Here is a 21,083-nt window from a genome sequence, read left to right on the forward strand (position 1 = left end):
TACAATGAAAAATAATGAGGTGCAGTGTTGTGTTGGACACCATTGACTTTCATTGTATGGACAAAAACAGCTGAAAAATTCTTCAAAATATCTTTTTTTTTGTGTGTTCTGCAGAAGCAAAGAAAGTCATAAGGGATTTGAATGACACAAGAGTGACTATTAATGACAATATTTCCAGTTCTGGATGAACTAAAGGGTCATAGAAGGGTGAAAATGGTCATGAGAAGCTAAAAAATTGGACATGCTACAAAGAATAAAATAAAAAGACCTGTTTAAAAATCACCATGTAATCAAAATGAACATTTTTTTTTTTTTTAATGGAATATTGCAGTATTTATTATAAATGATTTACCCATGCACATCATTTTTATTTATTTATTCATTTACTCACATGAGATCACAGCAATAGCAAACCTCAACCATCCAATCAATTCCCTTGGACAAAAACAAGTCCTGCCCTACATCTTTTCTTGTTCGAGAAGCCGTTTCACATTTGAATATACATCATAATAGGGAAGAAAAGACTATCAAACTTCCATTTCATGTTGACTTTAAACAATTCATAAGGTAAAAATAAAATTAATTAAAAAGATGCAATCTAGATGCAGAGTATCCTGTTGCACTTCACCACTGACCATACAGTATAAGCCACTACACATATTGAGAGACACTTTTTATGACAGCGGTGGGCAGCAGGCTGCGTGTTAAACTGCCTGTCCGTCTAAATAACCGAGCCGCTTTAACGACTCTCAGAGGATGCTTTTAAATCAGACACAGGCCATACAACAGAGCAACTCTCCCGTTTAACAAACTCTTCAAATGACACGAGAGCGTGCTCATGCTGACTCCGGAGTCACTGATGCTATTCTCATTCACATCCTCAATTTACCCATCAGCAGCCTATCAGTGTGAATTCACTGAAAATACTCCCTTTATGCATGGCAGAAAAATGAATATGCAGCATTGTTCAATCGCACACCGCCCGGCACAGTGTGAAAAGCTAAAGGTGGGGAAATGAACCAGATTATTTATCAAAAACTGAGGCTGTATGAGACACCTGGCCACAGAGTCAGACAATGTGTCATACAGTGAAGCATATGACAAAGATATATCCTTAATGAGCTGAGCTATAGCTACTACACCTTTGTTTCCATGTGGCAGACATCCTTCCCTTCATACAAATAAATGAGTTTCCTTATGACATCTTCTTCAGCCAACTACTGTCTCTGACCATTAACTGACCCCTCATACTGAGACCTTCCTGTTCTAAATGAAACTCCTTGTGACCCAAATATCCACTCAGAAATGGCCCCAGAGACGATGGGACCAATATGTTCAGGTATACATAATGTACAGGAACATGCCAGTTACTTTTGCATTATGCATAAGAGAAGTTTGTATTTGTCAGCGAACATAAGTCTTTTGTGCTATTCATTTAAAAATACACTTGATCTAAATTCCAAGGCTAATGCATTACTTCACCATAGGTGGAGGCCAACGAAAGATAGATATATTGATATATTTCTGATGCTCTATCAACAGAGTAGAATTGCAGCATGGCTGTGTGAGAGCTGGAGACTGAGCTCATGTGTCCAATGGGAATGAGAGAATCAATATTAGAGGAGCTCCTCTGGCTTTACAGCTGTGACTCTATGTCTTAAGGTTATGAGAATAACAAGTCAAGGTGAGGAAGAACTTGTTATTAAAGTGTTATTAGGCATTATGGGTTCTTTATGGTTGCCAAGCAACTTGCTGTATTAATATAGCATTCAGCTGACATGCATAACAGGTGTGTGTCTATCAGCTAAAATGTGACTCATCCAATCAAAATTGCCACCTGTCTTTAATTTTAAAAACAAGTATTATTATTATTATTCCCCCTGGTCTATAATTGATTGACTGTGTTGATATGTAAGAAATTGTATATAAAGTAGGGCTGTCAACATTAATGCGTTAACGCGTGCAATTAATTCAAAATTTACTTGTTAAAATAATTTAACACAAATGAATTACTGGGGCACCATTACAATTACGTCATTAACGTAATATACGTCATGCAGTTAGATGATCTTAGAAGTCGGGAGTTTATCACACTGAGCGTCTATAATACCGGTAACCCTAGTAGACGGAAATTTCTATTCTAACCCTTTAACCTGATTTCGCTTCTCTGTTTGCGATCAGATAAATCTGCTAAACTCTGGGAAAGTTTTCAGTTCAATGATTCAAATGATTCAAACAATCAGTTTAAATCAGTGCTAATGTAAAGTAAACCAGGCTAATTACTGTACATTAGAGATGGATGAGAGAATAGAGACTCATGTTGTGTTTTCAGTGAATTATTCACTCCAGTGTGTGTTTCACTTTAAAACAAGAGCTCAGTCATATTCTTTCATTGCTTCTGAAGAGCGCGGGCCCTCACGCTCATGGCGCTGTGTGAAATACAGACTAAACGGAATGTCAAAACATTCCACCGTTGTATGGCCAGATGATGCGTAAATTACATTTCTGGGCTGGATAAAGCAAACCAGCGTCTCGCTAGTAAAGTTTTGATGGATGAGGATTGCAATCAAGACAACTGCGATGACGTACAGGAGTTGTACAGTACCGAGTTATACTTTAATCCTTCAGTGTATGATTAATTTTACAATAAGTGTGCGATTAATCACATAAAAGGGTGCAATTAATGCGGAAAAAAAAAAAAAAATGTTGACAGCCCTAATATAAAGAAAATGTTTCAAAAGAATGTGAACACTGAGGAAGGTCCTGCATGACTGAAATGATTGTTGAGGTTTTTAAATGCACTGATCACCTTATTTTTTTGCACATGAAATAATAAAAGAAGATTGCTAGTATCTCGGCATGTAATCCTTTTTGTTTGTTTGTTTGTTTTTTTGTTGTTGTTTTTCTCACCATCAAGTCATTCCACACTCATGTCATTCATCTTCAGAACACAAATTAAGATATTTTTGATGAAGTTTTTCATCTCCCATTGAAAGCAACAAAATGACTACATTCAAGGTCCAGAGAAATAGTAAAGACAGGGTTAAAATCAACGTAAACAAGGAAGCACTGTACTCTGTTCAGTGCACGAAACTGTGTAACAGAATGACAGGGAAGAGGAAAAATTGTTGAATAAAGTTGTTATTTTTGTTTTGTTTTTGCGCACAAAAAAGTATTCTCATTGCTTCATAACATTAAGGTTGAACCACTGCAGTCACGTGGACTATTTTAACCTTGTCTTTACTACTTCTCTGGACCTTGAATGTGGTAATTTCGTTGCTTTCTATGGGAGATAATAAACCTCTCGGATTTCATCAAAATATCTTATTTTGTGTTCCGAAGATGATCGAAGGTCTTATGGATGTGGAACGACATGAGGGTGAGTAATAAATGACAGAATTTTCATTTTTGGGTGAACTACCCCTTTAATTTCTTTCAAAATCTTGCTGATACCAAACTTTTGAACAGAAGTATATTTCACAGACTGGCTTATCAATTACAACATGGTTATTTACTACATAAACCATGTTTTTCTTGCATTTCCAGCAAAATCAAATATAAAATGACTCATCCTGTGACATAATATCTTGGCTATATCACCCACCCCAACTGTTATGACACAAATCAGAACTGCTAATACATCGGTGCTCTTCAGACACTCGGTAAACAGATGAGGACTGAGAAAAATATAAAAGACTGTACAATTTATACTTTAATCCTTCAGCAATCAATACAATCCCAAAGAAATCCACTCACTGAATGCATTCCAGATGTGGGCTTTGAAACCTTTTAGACTGGTTTAAGCAAGTCTTTTCAGCAGGGATGTATGTATATATGCATATTTACCTGTCCGCAGCAGTAGGTGGAGGGCTTCGTTGTTTGTTGACTTTGGCGTACAGGCTGTCCAGAGGGTCTTCTGTGGACGGCTCTCTGCTGTGGGACACTGGTGGTGGGGGTCTCTGCGGTGAGGGGCTGCGGTTCCCGTATAGCGGCTGGGAAGGTGATCTGCGCTCCCTGAAGTTGTTGATGCGGGCATAATTCGGGTCCAGGTCATCATCCTCTACGTCAGGTGGGGAGAAGCGGTCCCGAACCTGGCGTTCCCTCAATTCCTGGTGTTTGGCCTCAATTCTGTAACACAGAAAAGCTGATGTTAACCTACCCCGCATTAATAATTATTTTTATGAGGTGTTTGTCTATCTTTTTAGTCTGAAGTGATTTAAAATTTCAATTAAGCCAATGAGCAAACCACACAAGCGATCAGAACGCAACTGCAAGAACTTGAACTCGTATTTATACTTTCAAGTATGACTCCAAAAATACAATCAACTGGAAAGGTCAAGAAAGACCTTTCGGACATATCCAGCTGATTTTTTCTCGCCCTCTTTCCTTTTCTGTCTCTCTCAGGAGCTTCAACAGGCTCAGTCAATAAAGTCTCTCTCTGAACAAATGCCACTCTTGAGCATATGGAGGAGAACAGCACGGCTCCAGCTCACACTTCACACGCTTCCAAGTCCAAATAAGCCTCGGCAAACACCACACAAAATAATGACTGCAAAAACATCCCTGCATCTCAGCTAAATATATCCTTTTCTCCTATCTTTTGGCAGAATATACATGACACACCGAGAGACAGAGATAGAGAGAGGACGAGGAATCTAGTGATGTGTGTCATCTCAATAATGGACCACAAAAAGCTGTCAGAATGAATGAGATGGAAATGGATGGAAAAAAGAGAGATCTAAACCTGTGCGTCATATACAATTAATCATATGTCAATAACAAACTATACTTTTCTTTCCATATGCCACGTAACTTTCTTCCCAGATTACATCTGAATCTTCTTCATTTAGTAACTAACTGATCAACTCATCCCACAAATGGAAACCAAACTCTATTCTGCTAACTTCACCACTAATGACTGCTTTCTTCACATCAGTGAAACATAAGGAGTAATGTACAGTCATCTGGTTGTTATCACAAAATAAACTGACAGGGTGAACGGGACATTATAAGTGTGTTGAATCACTCTGAAGGGATTTGTTTTGTGATAATGACCGGATTGGTTTGAGTAATTATTATATTATTAACAAACTAAGTAGGGAATTGAAAGCCTGGGACAATGATCAATTTAATTTACTTATATTTATGCATTTGGCAACAGCTTCAGTCCAAATAGTGCACTGAAGCTATACATTTTATCGGTATGTACATTAATGCGATACATTTCTTGGCAAATGCAAACAGTCTACAATTAGGCTAATGAACCATGTTACTCGAAGTATTGTTAATTGTGATTATTATTAACAAATTGACTATTCATTGTCACAGTAATTCATCACTAAGAGATTACAAGATATTTTTGGTTAAGAATGTAAGAGAATCAACTCTTTTTAAAGTGTTTTTCAGATGTTTGTAGGCAAATATGATGCTCGTTTGTGCAATGTGTTTCAGATGATGTACTCTCGTGTCTCTTTGACGTATATATGCTTATGAGTAGTCGTACTTCGTTGAGCATTGACTGCACCTAAACTTGTTTTACTCCCAGAGGACATTACTTTCCACTTTTTGCTTTGTACAAGCTCAAGGGATCTAGGTCTGACTCCCTATAAAACTGCATTAGGACAATCTGCACAGTTAAAGACGTCTATGTAGGCAGCAATGTAGGCATCATAATCATAGTCAAATCACTGTTTCAAAAGGTAGGTAGCATAATTACCAATGTCAAATAATAAAAAAACAATCAGGTAACGTTTGCTGAGAAGTCTATCCCATAATGCAATAAGACAATGAATTAATATAACTAATTCAAAGAATCAATAAAAAAATTAATAAATCCATTAAATGTGTTCTATGTACACATATAAAAGTTTAGGATCAGTAAGATCTTTTAATGTTTTAGAAAAAAAATTTATGTAATTTATTCCTGTGATGGCAAAGCTGAATTTTCAATATCATTACTCCAGTCTTCAGTGTCACATGATCCTTCAGAAATCATTCTAATATGATGATTTGCTGCTCAAGAAACATTTAGGGCCCTATCATACGCCCGGTGCAACATGGCACCAAGTGTTTTTTGCTAGTTTCAGCCCGACACGGTTGTCATTTTCACATGCTGCACCACGCTGTTTAAATAGCAAATGCATTTGCACCCATTTGTTCGCCCATGGGCGTGCTGTCTGAAAACGAGGTGTGTTCAGGCGCATTGTTGGCGTGTTGCTATTTCCAGGCAATTGAAATAGACTGCGCCATTGACCAACTGAAACCTGGTCTAAAGTCAATGGCGCAATATTTGTTTCGCTATTTAAAGAGTGTGTTAGTAATATGTGCCTATATGCGGGTGCACAACACGCGCTTATTACACACACAGAGAGCGGGACACAAACATGCCAAATATTAAAAATAAAAGGATTACAATGTAAAAGATTATTATTGTGTGCATAAAGATAAAAATGCTTTGGTGGAATCCGGTTTGACCCGTAGATAGTCTGCTCGTGCGCTTTAACCTTGCGCATGAGCAGATCCGTTTCCTCGCTAGACGAAATAGCAAATAGTAAATTGCGAATCCGCCATGCCGCGAGTGCAACTGGCTTTTAAAGGGAAAGGGAATGGGAGATGAGACTCTTATTGGTTTATTGCACGTTACGCCCAAAATACACCTATGACTCATTAAGAGAATAGGTACAACCCTTTTAGACCATGCGCAGACAATTTTTCCTGTTGTTAAACTAGCAAAAGTGGATTCGGACACGCCCTAAGTGCACTTGTGCCGTACGCTTTACACCATGTGCTTAGATCATTAAAATAGGGCCCTTATTATTTTTTATTATCCATGTTGAAAACAGTTGTGTGGCTCAATAATTTTGTAGAAACCGTGATAAATTTTTTTGATGATTATTTGATAAATAGAACAGCATTTATCAAACGAACAGCATTTATTTGAAATAGAAATCTTTTGTAACATCATAAATGTTTTTACTGTCACTTTTGATCGACTTAATGCAAATTAATTAATCAATTAATTAATTTCTTTAAAAAAATATTACTAACCCAAACATTTGATTGTGGTGTATTTTTATGCATATTAGAATAGCACACTTTTAGCTTAGCAACATGCTAATGCCAGACTCTACTGAAATCAACTGTGCGTATGAGTTGCTACCAATGTAGAGTGTTTCAAATCATTCACTTATGACTGAGGTTCCATCTCAGTTAGGATACAAGACAAGGTTTTGGTAGTGATGGATATGGTGTGAGGGTGTAATGACATCAGTCCCACCTTTCTCTCTCTTCCTTCATCCTCTCCAACTCTTCCTCACTCAGAATTTCTGACGTCTGCTTCTGTGCATTCATTTTTGTCTCCGTCTTGCTCTTTTCTTCTTTTTTCTTTCCAAATCTGAGAGAGAGAGAGAGAGAGAGAGGGAGAGAAGACATAGAAAGACATCACTGCTTGATCACTGTTTGCAAATTACGTTTATCTAGGAAAACAGCTACTCTCTAGTATGTGTGTGTGTGTGTACTCTAGGGAGTTCCTAAATCGCTGTAGGGGCCAGAGCGTGTCAGTAGAGATGTTCTGTTAACATGCATCATTTCTGCACCAGTGATTGAGTCCTGCACCCGTCTCCATTTTCTCCGCTCATAGAAGGTCATTTCTCATGTGCGCCTGTGTCTCAAACCCACTGCCGCCCAGCCGAGCAGCTTCAGCGCAGTGTATCAATGTCACAGCGAGCAGAGGCCATGGCCTCTAGCTACACACGCACAAACACACACCGGGACACGTCTAAGCACATACACACACTGTCAGAGGAAATCACACCAGTGTCCTTTAGCAACTCACATCCGGCGCACACATATACACACACTCAAACAAGGATGTGATCTGATCTAAATTATCTGGAATCTCACACATCTGCACACAATGATCATAATGTGGACATTTTTGAAATACATTCAGCAACAGCGAGGGAGCATATGAGCTTTACAGAGTCCTACACAGCACTGCAGGTTGCAATTATACACACCATGATATCACTTAAACATAGACACAGGCTCTGAGCTACTGAGAAAAAACACACACATGATTACAAAAACAGATTCAGTATTCAACACTGTATCATATAGAGAGTGTCTTATATCACTCTGAAGGGGTTTGTTTTATGATAATGACCAGACTGGTTTGAGTAATTATTATATTATCATTACACGGCTCTATGGAATACTTGATTCTGATTGGTCAATCGCACCATCCAGCGGTATGTTCACACAGTCTCATCCTGGTTACTGAAGTCAGGAGCGCTATACGCTTGCTAGGAGTGATTTTTGTGTCAAAGAGTCGAAGTTTTGTGTTTGGTGAGCTAATAAAATATTAAAACTCAGACAAATCAATATTTTGTGTACAGTTATTTAATTATGTCATCCAGTATCGTGGACTCGCTCTCTCGTTTCAAACGCAGCTGCTGCCATTTTGCGAGTATTGTTTTGTACACTGTTGGATTATAAGATAACAAACAGGTACGATTTTAAAACAGTTTCATCTCGAATCAATATCTCTTATCCCCATAATAATTTATGTGGCGAAATGCCGTTTAATAAGTGGTATGACTGTACCGTAATGTCCGTCTAGTAACTCTGTCCTCGGAAGCTTTGCGTTTAAAGAGATAAAAAAAAAAAAAAATTCACTTAGATCAATATTTTGTGTGTATTTATTTACTTATGTGGCAAGTAGCCATGTAATAAGCGGGATAATGTACATTCAGCCGGTTGTTATCTCAGAATAAACCTCTTCAGGCTGATACAAGACCCCTCCGCTTCGCGTCAGGGTCCTGATCACCCTGTTGGGGTTTATTCTGAGATAACAACCGGCTGAATGTACATTATCCCTTACTTAAACTATGTAAACAAGCTAAACATTTTATCAGTATGTACATTAATGTATTACATTTCTTGGCAACTGCAAACAGTCTACAATTAGGCTAGTGAACAATATTACTCAAGAATCGTTAATTGTGATTAACTGTTAATTGTGATGGTAACTGAAGTTATGGTAAAACACCCACACCAGGTGGGTGTTTTTAGAACTATACTAAAAGGCCTTTCACTTGCTATAAAGTATGAACTATCAATCAGATGACAGAAGGCATGTAAGTTTTTCAGCCAAGTTTTTGATCATGTTGATCATCACCCCTAAGGCTTTAGAAATGTGTGTATCAAATAAGATACAGCAGCTTTTATAGAGTAAAGATATTTCATACAGTATATTGTCCGCAATCTAAAAAAGGACATGAATGAATAAATTAAGACAGGAAGGCACCAATGACCAATGAACAAACAAAAAAGTACAAACAAATGAACAAATGAATGAAAAACAACAAACAAACAAACAAACATGAAGGATTCACTGAACAAATTAACTAAATAGTTAAATTACGGAGCAAACGAATGAACTACCTAAATAATAACCAATTAAGGAAACACTAAATGAATCAAGAAACTAAATCAAACAAAACCAAACCAAAATCAAACAAAACATGACAGAACAAACCAATGAAGGAAGGACAGAACAAATGAATAAATAATAAATGAACGAACAAACAAATGAAGGATCAATGAATGAATGAACAAACAAAGGAATGAATTAATGAACCAAAGAAAATAGCAATGAACGCATGAAACCAATGAATAAGCTAATAAATTAATGAATAAAGAAAATAATAAATGAATTCAGGGAAAACAAGAACAAATGGAAAAACGTGTAAATCCTATTTCAATTGTCTTAGGTGTGTATATCTACAGAAGCTTTGAGACATTTAATGTAATGCCCTCAAAAACCAGAGTTGAACACTAACACAGCAGGACTGTGTTCAGATGTTGTGGGAATTTCCAGAGGGTAAAGAGTGAATAAAACAAAAGGAGTAGCAAAATTCATAGGTGATTCACACTAGCCTGCAGCTCAGTCATCCAGGCCTCATCTAAGTCAATAGATCTGTCCAGAACATTTCCCTCTTTCACTCCGTCTACACCTATTACTCAGCGCTCGAGCAGGGCGGATGATTCACTGCCCGTCAGCGCTCCAATCTTTCCTCTTGTTTTCAAACAAAGTCCAATGAACAAACGCTATGTTGCCAAGTTGCTGATTGACACTGGCAGGAGGAGAAGACTGTTTTCCCAGACAAACTAGGGAAATGTTAAGATATCTGTATGAGGAACGATTAGCGAGGCGGGGCCAAATGAACTTTCTGCCATCCTAACCAAAAGTTCGGGAACTGAGAACATTTACTGGATATAAATATTTCTTATTGGCCATGAAACTGCACTGTACAAATATTAAGATATTAAGAAATATTTATGAACAGAAATTCACTCTGCTCATGTTTCATGAATGAGGGCCAATGATAATTTAGCTGGCCATTCATATTGCTTTAATTTGATTCGCTTACATCACCTACATCAGATGAGATGTTTTGAGAGCAAAATATAAACATACACACACACACACTCGCAGAGCTCTCAGTGGAGAGTAAGACACACAACTCTTAGTGACCCCAGACATGTGAGACAGCAGGAGACACCCTCACACAGACACATACAGTTCTTCAGTGTAATCAGTGCTGACTAATGCAGCTTAAGTGCAGACTAGATTTTCCATTGTCCATTCAAACATACAATAACATACACTCATCCCTTATACCTCTTCTTACAGCACTCCATTTTCTTACAGACACACACACACAAACTTGAATATGTGGTTTACGGGGACTCTCCATAGGCGTAATGGTGTCAAACATACGGCCTGTGGGCCGAATACGGCCCACAAAGGTGTCTAATCCGGCCTGAGGGATGATTTGAACAATAATAAAAAAAAAAAACAGTTATGCATGGTCCACCGGCCATAAATCCGAACGGTTATTAGTTTTATTTTTGCCAATATCTATTCTGGACTTGCAAACAAACTGGTTTGCAATCATTTCCCAAACTGTCATTTGTGTGGAAATATTACGAAGTCTGTAAACAGGATGTTAACACAGCCACATGCTAAATACAGACACAAAGAGAAGAACACAGACGTGCCAGCAGAGCAAATACTGTACCAGGCCAAGCTCACTGTTTGTGAAACATAGGAAGAAAAATATAAATATTGAATTGGGTTTTATAGGAATGTAACTTAGAAGGAAACTGTCTTCAGAAAGTTTTGATCTAAGTAGCCTATTTTATAAGCGCAGCGCTGCTTTGTGTACAGCGGTAACCAAGGAAACGCTATATCTCTGCTGTTCCACAATCGCCACCTACTGTTAGAGAGTGAATTTGCATTTTCATTCAGTCCGTCTGCTATTTTTGCTTTCTGCAGGTGTCTTATGTAGCATAATTTCACAACGCTATAAAGTCAGACCATGCTGTTTTCTGTAAATCTTGAAATTATACAATCTAATTTAAATCAGAAACAACTGATCATGCTTAAAATGCAGTGGTGCCTGTATACCAAATGCCTACACATATTTTTTTTTTAAGGCCAGTTTGACCTGTTATAGAACAAATAAACAACAAATCAATTAAAAAAAATAAATAAAAGGAAAAAAAAATTGGCAACCGGTATCAATTTGCTCCAAAAAAATTGGAACTGGCCATAAATAAATAAATAAATAAATAAATAAATAAATAAATAAAAAATATGAAATAAAACGTTTTAAAAATCTAAAAGGTCTTTTCGCAGTAAAAACAAATGCAGTTTTCAAAGAGCAGTGTGTTTTTTTTCTTGCAAATTAATGTGTAGTTTGTATGGCTAATATTAATGTAACTGTCAGCTCACTAAGGTTTAAAAAAAATAAATAAAAAATCGGCCCGCACATGGTTACATTTTTTCCCATCTGGCCCTCAACCTAAAATGAGTTTGACACCCCTGCATCACACTAACCCTAAGCCATTTGGTTTATGAGGACACGAGTTTGAAGGACACGAGTTTCCTCATAAACAATGTTTACATTGTAAAACCTATGTCATTATACACTTGTCCTCAAAAACCATATATATAAGAACACACACACACACACACACACACAAGTATGAAATAAAAATAAAATGAAAACATACCACATGAGTTATGTATCACAATACACACTTTATGTTTAGCGTTGTTAGAAATTCTTCTAAACTACCCTCTTTCTCAAATGTTGTATTGGAAATATTTACTTTTGTGAACAAATTCAAATAGATTCATTCTAGTGAACTGATTCAAAGTCATATTCATTCCATTAAACTGATTTAACATGGCAGATTTATTTTAGTAAACCAAATCAAATAGTCAGATTCCTTCTACTGAACTGATTCAAAATGGCAGATTGATTCTAGTGAAGTGATTCAGTCACATTCATTCGTGAACATTCAAAAAACAAAAACGATTCACCAATGTGAGTCTCTGTGATACTTTTCAGAACTTGTTTATTATTTATTTAGTGAAATGTTTAGCTGAATGCTGCAGTTTATTATTGAGTTCACTTTACGTTACATTTTTATAGCTTTATCATAAAAGTACCTATTTAAAGGGTTAGTTTATTGGCCGGCGCTAATTGAGATGGTTGTTCATTCAAAAAGTTTCATTGTCTCAAAAACTCTTGGCTGTGATTAAATTATCATTATTATATAACTGGATACAAATTTACTGTTAGCATGTGGTCTAAGTCCATTTTTAAACAGTAGCTAAACTATTTAATTGAGAGGTTTGGAGTTTCAAAACATCTCCACTCTGATATCCAGTCCACGCTTTAAAGTTTACAGTTTATATCAGTCAATTTATTCAGTCAAAACAGGAAGAAACCAACTGTATTTAATGCCTGAGGTATGTGAGTGTATTCCAGTAAAGAAGCCTTGTAAATACAGGAGTGCATTATGCTAAATGTGAATGAACAGATGAGAAAGGACAAGCCATCCCACTGTTTCTCCCTCTCTATCACGCACACTTCCTGTATGTCCTCTGGCTGTGTATTTGTGTGTGGATGCAGCACTCTCATAACTTAATTACTGTATTTATCTTATTAGACTGCAGCTATTTAATGTTAGTGCTTTGGCATGCGCTTCTTGCACATCCATTCTGCTGCCTCATTAAGATCAGGCCCTATGAGACCTAAACGCTAAAACTCACACTCACATTAACACGTAACACGCTGCTAATGCATTCTGACACAACATTTATCAATACAATGCATGTGAATAATTCATGGCAATAAAAAAAAAAAAACTTTAGAGCAATGACCATGAACACTCGAAAAATTGACAATTGTTGGATAAGGCCATGAAATTATATCACAGATGAACAAATCAAAGACTTGATTAAAATAATAAAAGACCATTTGTTTGATATCCAGATATTTGTATTATGAGGTAAAGATGTTTGCATACAGTGACATCCATTGTTATTTATTTATAACACTAGAAAGGCGCATCCGAATCCAGCTAGTCATGCTTACCCAGACTTTTGACTCTGCTTAAACCTGGTCCACATCGTAGCCTGTTCTGGCTAATTCTGCTTTCAAATACTCGTGGGAAGGTCCCACTTGTGGGTTAAAGGATTAGTCCACTTTTCAAATAAAAAATTCCTGATAATTTACTCACCCCCATGTCATCCAAGATGTCCATGTCCTTCTTTCTTCAGTCAAAAAGGAATTAAGGTTTTTGATGAAAACATTCCAGGATTATTCTACTTAAAGTGGACTTCAATTGGTCCCAAATGGTTGAAGGTCAAAATGACAGTTTCAGTGCAGCTTCAAAGGGCTTTAAACGATACCAGACGAGGAATAAGGGTCTTATTTAGTGAAACGATTGGTCAATTTCTAAAAAAAAATTTAAAAAAAAAAAAATACGTTTTAACCATAGATGCTCGTCTTGAACTAGCGCTCTTCTTCTTCTTCTCTATTAGAATTCCGGCAGTGTAGATGCTGCTAAGTGTATTACTGCCCTCCACAGGTCAAAGTTTGAACTAATTGTTATATACTTGCACTAGCATATTGTATATGACAATTTAGTTCAATCTTTAACCTGTGGAGGGCAGTAATACACTTAGCAGCGTCTACACTGCTGGAATTCTAATAGAGAAGAAGAAGAGAGCTAGTTCAAGACAAGCCTCTATGGTTAAAACGTACATAATTTATTTTTTTTTAGAAAATGACCAATCGTTTCACTAGATAAAACCCTTATTCCTCGTCTGGTATTGTTTAAAGCCCTTTGAAGCTGCACTGAAACTGTCATTTTGACCTTCAACCATTTGGGGCCAATTGAAGTCCACTATAAGGAGAATAATCCTGGAATGTTTTCATCAAAAACCTTAATTTCTTTTTGACTGAAGAAAGAAGGACATGGACATCTTGGATGACATGGGGGTGAGTAAATTATCAGGAAATTTTTATTTGAAAGTGGACTACACACTTATAATAGTTCCAACAAAAGCCATAGAAGAACTGTTGTTCGTCTTCAACAAAATCCTTAAATCCTTAAATATAAGACTGTATATAAAGTCTTTGGTCTCCAAGCAACACACAGTGGTGTTTCGTGAACAAATCTTTGGCTTTGAACAAATTGTGAGAGTCATTGATTCAATGACCCATTCATAAATACAGCCACTTGTTTCGTTACTGAAGGAATGAATGACTTGATGACTCACTCATTAAGACAGTGACTTACCGCCACCTACTGGCAGTTTTCGTTTAATATTTAAAAGTATCACTTTGTTTTTACCATTATTGCATATTTCTCTATTTAACTTTTTTTTTTTTTTTTTTTTTTTTAACAATCTATTTAATAAAAGTATAAAGTTAAAAATGCACTGAGAGATCAATTTTAGGGGGCAAATATTGAGTAAGATTTTGTTTTTTGAAAGAAATTAATATTTTTATTCAGAAATGATGCATTAAATTGATCGAAAGTAAATGTTATTTTGAACTTTCTATTCAGCAAAGAATCCTGATTTTTTTTTTTCAACATTGATAATAACAAGGTTTGTGTGTGTGTGTGTGTGTGTGTGTGTGTGTGCGCGCGCATCAAATCAGCATATTAGAATGGTTTCTGAAGGATCATGTGACACTGAAGACTGGAGTAATGATGCTGAAAAATTCAGCTTTGGCATCATAGGAATAAATTACATTTTAAAATATATTCAAATGAAAAAAAAAAAAAAAGTTGTTTTAAATTGTATTAAAGAGTTGCTTTAAACTGTTTGATTTTTGATTAAATTGCAGCCTTGATGAGCATAGACTTCTTTAAAAAAACATAAAAAATTGTACTGACCCCATACTTTTGAACAGTATCATTTTATTATAATTTATTATAATTCTTGTGCTGCCACAGAGAATTGCGGGAAATTCTAATGCCAGTTGCCTCAAACCGAATAAACGAGCAAGAAATTCTGGCAAGCATTCTAGCTACTTCTCATAAACACAAAGTGTTTACACAAACTATAGCCTACTACAGTCAACATTCACAATGAAAAGTACTACCAACATCAATTTACTTCCACCATGATTCTTCAATTCACATTCCCCCAATTAATTCTCACTTTAGAAAGGGGCCATATTACATAGAGCCAGGCAATCAGAATGGAGCTTGTCATTTGAATGACCTGAAGGTGTGCCATCTTAGGCTGACTCCAGATGATTTTCTCCAACTACTGTATAAGTGGATGCATCAGAGACAGACATGTCTTTTTACAGGATCTCTGACTCTAAGCTAAAGGGCACAGCGGCTGCTATCAAACGAGGAGCCCAGCTGAGCTCAAACCAGCACATGGATAAATAAAGGCAATAATTAGGCTGTCATAAGAGACCCTGCCACTATCTTCAGCTGTTCAGAGATGCTTCAAACACAGCCTGTCAGTTAACCAGGCACAGTACTTAGAGGGGGAGTGGTCACAGCACAAGAGAAAGACAGATGTGGCATGCCAAATTACTACTAACGGTTATGAAGTCACAGTGGAGAAAAAAAAAAAAAAGAAGCAAATTTCTATTTTTTTCCCCCTCCAGATCTAAAAAATTCTTCGAATTTAAATGCATGCCGTTTGTAGAAGTCCCCATTACATAAATGAAGGACAAATATGTTGTCATTTGAAATCATTCAAATACATACAAATCAATTGCAAAGAATTTCTCCATCCATTCTCGCTAAAAGTACAGCACCATTATGAAATATGCACTTGTTTTGCATTTATATATAGCAAAATATGATGTAAATACACTACCAACAGTGAGATTTTTTAATGTCTTTGAAAGAAATCTCTTATGCTCACAAAGGCTGGATTTATTTGATCAAAAATACAGTAAAAATTGTACTATTGTGAAATATTATTACAATTTAAAATAACTGTTTTCTATTTTAATATATTTGAAAACAGAATGTATTCCTGTTATAGCAAAGCTGAATTTTCAGCATCATTACTCCAGCCTTCAGTGTCACATGATCCTTCAGAAATCATTCTAAAATGCTGATTTGCTGCTCAAAAAACAAAAAACAACAACAACAACAACAACAACAACAACACAAATCCTATTATAATCAATGTTTAAAACAGTTGTGCTGCTTAATATTTTTGTGGAACCCGTGATACTTTCCCCCCCCAGGATTCTTTGATGAATAGAATGTTCAAAAGAACAGTATTTATTTGAAATGGAAATATTTTGTAAAATTACAAATGTCTTTATGTTTATTATCAAATACAAGAAAGAACATCAAACATTACAGAACATGAATAAAAGAATTCTAAAAAAAAAAAAAAACTCTATAATCTTATAACAAGAAAATGAAAGAAATAATATCAATTTTAAAGACCCAGTGCATTCTGGTAATATCAAGGTAGTGAATATTTCACTGGAAATGGTAGACAGAGATGTTTTTATTAAAGCGTGGCACTAAATATTATCCTAACAATCTACGACAATTGGAGCATCGTTAAAGTGATTTAGTAGACTGATAGTTTATCAAAATTGAGTGTAAAATTGCCTAACAGAGAAGTCAAGAGCTGCTGATTGTTCCACAGTGTTAAATTCATCACGCGGCAGTAAACTCTACAGGGGGTGAAGGCCTGCGGAGAAGCCAAACTGTGCTGATCATTACCAAGAAATACATCACCGCTCTCTCTCTCTCCCTGTGCCAAACATTCATTTCCTCCATGTCTAATTAAACTACCTGCTCGTAGAGTAAAAATATAGCGTCTTTTCTCTCACGTTTGCCCGTTAATTCACTCCCCTTCTGGTTTTCTGCTTTGCTAGGACTCTCTCTCCCTCTCAAAGCGCTGTAGGCAAATCTGTATCCTCTCTGGATAACGTTTCCCTGAGGGCTGCGGGAAAAGAAAAGACTGGGATTTAATCTTTTCTTCTGAAGAGATGGAATGAGTGAAAAAGGTGCTTTAACAGTTTCTCACTCTGACCGTCTTTAACACACACTTATGCACAGCCACACACACATTTACTGACACCACAAATATACAGCGAGGTTTATTTAAAGATAACCCAGATGAATGGAAAGCGCTTCAAATGAACCATAAAGAGGAAGGGGTTAAGATTCAAACATCTGCAGTACACAAAACTGAATATCGTACACATCCAAACGGCACACACATGCAGATAAACACAATGACCTCAAACACACACTCGCAATGCTTCAATGTGCTGATAAAAGGGGACCCACAGGGCCTGTCTGTGTGTGATCTGAATATGATGGTATGTGGGGTGAGAGGCAGTTCACATCAATCCGAAAAGGAAAGACAAAGACAGCAAGAGAAACATGAAAAAGCTCAAAATGCTGCAGGGTAAAACTCTAAAGGCCACTTTCCCAGACACTGATTAAACCCAGTACTACAAGTGAAAGGATAATCACTGTTGGAAATGTTTCAACGTGATCCATGTCCAAGAAAGCACTGCTAAAGGGGTACAGCATAAGTGTATACACTGAAAAAAATAAATAAAAAATTGGTGCAGAAGCAATTTTCACTCAGAAATTGCTAGTAAATTTCAGTAACACGTTGAACTGAACATAAAATTTTGAAGTAACAAAGACTATAAACAATACTTTCTTGTAAAACGTACTCAAATAATCTTTTTTTATGTACAACTTTTTTACAGTGTAGGATTTTAGCGAGGACTAACAGTTAAAGTAATAGTTCACCCAAAAAATCACCCCAAAGTCATTATTTACTCACCTTTATGTCGTTGCAAACCCGTATGATTTTCTATATACAGTACACACATGGAACACATAGAAGAATGTTTATGCAGTTCTTTTCCATACAACAAAAACATACAGAGATCAGGGGCTGTCAAACGCCCAGAAAAGTGGTATACGACTTTTCCATGTCTTCTGAAACCATACAATAGTTTTTTTTTTTTTTTGGTGAAGAAGAGACAGAAATTTAGGTTGATATTCACTGAAATTCTTGCCTTTCACCATCTTTAACCTCTTAAATCTCATCCACATATTCAAAATCGATGCATCAACACTGAAAAAAAGAAAAGAAACGTTTTTGCTGCTTGTTCAAATTACTTAAAATTAGGTAAAACAACACAATTCCTACACATTTTGTCCTAACTTAATTTCATTGTGTTCAATCCACTTAAATATATCTAATATTGAATTTTACTTAATCCGTTTGTGTTCGGATTACATAAATGATTTTTTTTTTTTCTCCATTAACTGAAACTGGGCGGTGCTTGTTAGTTCCCAGGATGCATTGCATATGGCTGGATCAAGAGAGAAAATGTTTAAAAATTAGATGTTATTTTATGTGTTTTGCAGTAAGATGAAAATGGGGGATGATTGATAGTGTTTAACAGTGTTCAGTTATATTGGAATTATTAGAATGTTTTAAATTTCACTGGGTTACCATTGTGGAGAAGAGTGGAGCATTTGCTTAGGCTGTGGACTGGTCCTTCACATTTATTTTCTGCTTTGCACTTAAAGTTAACATTTAACATAGTGTGTGCACTATTGTTAGCTAATAGGCTGTTGACTATCTAGTACAGTCTAATGATTCAGTCACAACACATATATGAAGTTGAATTGAATAATAAAAAACATTGGATGGATGGATGAATGGATGTTTTGGATGAATGAATCATGAATCAATGAACCTCACAAAATTCACTTTGAGACTACTTAATTGGGTCATTTAAAAATACTTAATTTCATCATGTTGAAGTTACATTAACAAATTATATTTGTGTAACTTAATTGATTAATGTGTGACCAGTGTACACTGTTAAATCATGTAAATTCAACACACTTTTTTTTTCAGTGAAGACGCAAGGCCATTTGATTACTTGCTCTTATTTCATTACTGACAGTTTACTTATCTTTAATAATGTTTTAAATTTATATTAGTTAGGCTAGTAGTTTTTTGCTGTAGTATCGAAATTGGAATAGAGAATTGTGATATTTCATTGGTATCCAACTGGGCCAGTAGAAAAAAATCGTAAAAAGGATAATTCACCAAAAAATGAAAATTCTGTCATTTACTCACCCTCATGTTGTTCCAAACCTGTATGAGTTTCTTTCTTCTGTTGAACACAAAAAAAGATATTTTAAAGAATGATGGTAACTAGACAGTTGACGGCACCCATTGACTTCCATAGTAGGAAAAAAAAAATACTATGAAAGTCAATAGGTGCCGTCAACTGTGTGGTTACCATCATTCTTTAAAATATCTTCTTTTGTGTTCAACAGAAGAAAGAAACTCATACAGGTTTGGAACAACATGAGGGTGAGTAAATGATGACAGAATTTTTATTTTTTGGTGAATTATCCCTTTATTGTGCTTTTCTGACATTTTGGAGAATGCTTTTATTGTAATCAAATTTTAACAAAGTCATACAGGTTTGGAACGACAAGGCAAATAATGGCAATTTTCATTTTTTTGGCTGAACTGTTTCTTTAAGCATTGATTGTTTTGAATTCTTGTGAGTGATGGTGAACAGGAGCACCTGCAGACCAGAGCAAAGCCGTCTCCACTTTAATTATCTCTCCCTACTGCCTTTCCATATTCATTATGCGCTATTCCACCGAGACACACACAAACCTACACACTCACACTTTCAGGAACACTTGCACACACACACACACACACACACACACACACACACAGGAAACAAACACACACACATAAGCAAAAAGGAAACTATGAAACTGATGTGAGAGCAGGCAATTTTTTTTAAGAAAGACAAACAGACTTTTCTATTTATTTCTTTCCTTCGTTTGTTTTCCTGTCCATTTCTTTGGCAGTTGAGTCATATTACAGCAAGATTCAGAACCCAAATAAGATAAGCTCTGGCTGAAGTGATGTCACCACTTTGACCTTTCCGACTGTCTGCCGTTCCCAACAGGGCACCGCTGAAATAATGAGACTTCGTTACCATAGCAGCTTAATAGGTGCCAGTTGTAGAAACTGAATGAGCCAATCAGGATAGAGCAATGCTAAGTACCTTTTAGCTGGCCTGAAAAATATCCACTTTAGCCAACGAACATTCCTGACACGTCAAGCTGTTAATGCCGAAAAGTGCAAATGGGTGTTAGGCTATTAAGAACCTGGCCTTTAACAAAAGGCGACTTGAAAAAAAAAAAAAAAAAAAAGACAAAAAACACTTCATACATATCAATACAATGGATAAATGATAAGGAGCCGTTGAATGAGGCAGAGCATTCTGATTGGCAGTAAAGCATGTTTCTGAAGAAGACTGGGTTGTTCAAACGGCCAATTAGCAGCTGATTCTGATGAATTCATTAGCATGTTCTCAGGTAATTAGAGGAAGCGGCTGAGTGAATACTAAATATTCAACAGGAGAACAGACACAGTGCCACACAGCTCGCCGTGTTCCTCTGTAGACTCTCATTAGCATAAACACACACACACACACACAAACACACACTCAAGCGCCCATCTGCACTACTGAGAGACTGTTTCATACACAGATATAAAAATTCACACCTCCAAAATAGCCTTTCCATTACAGGAAGAAACTAAGAGATAGGTAAACAAAAGTCTTATATTAACACGCATAACATATTCTCAGTGAGAAATACATTCCTTATTGATGGATAACGTCTTTAAAGTCCCCATGAAT

The 21,083-nt window shown here is 36.2% G+C and overlaps 1 protein-coding gene across 10 annotated transcripts in view; it reads right to left on the reverse strand.

Moving 5' to 3' along the window:
• pard3bb (par-3 family cell polarity regulator beta b) overlaps window positions 1-21,083 on the reverse strand; it is a 400,101-nt gene that overhangs the window by 114,556 nt on the left and 264,462 nt on the right. For all 10 annotated transcript variants that reach the window (XM_051906928.1, XM_051906931.1, XM_051906932.1 and 7 more), the window contains 2 exons: window positions 7,277-7,393; window positions 3,847-4,128 (listed from right to left, as the gene is read on the reverse strand). In XM_051906928.1, coding sequence (XP_051762888.1) covers window positions 3,847-4,128; window positions 7,277-7,393 — 399 coding nt within the window. The remainder of the gene's footprint in view (window positions 1-3,846; window positions 4,129-7,276; window positions 7,394-21,083) is intronic.

This window comes from Ctenopharyngodon idella, chromosome 9 (assembly GCF_019924925.1).
Source record: "Ctenopharyngodon idella isolate HZGC_01 chromosome 9, HZGC01, whole genome shotgun sequence".
Taxonomy (NCBI): Eukaryota; Metazoa; Chordata; class Actinopteri; order Cypriniformes; family Xenocyprididae; genus Ctenopharyngodon; species Ctenopharyngodon idella.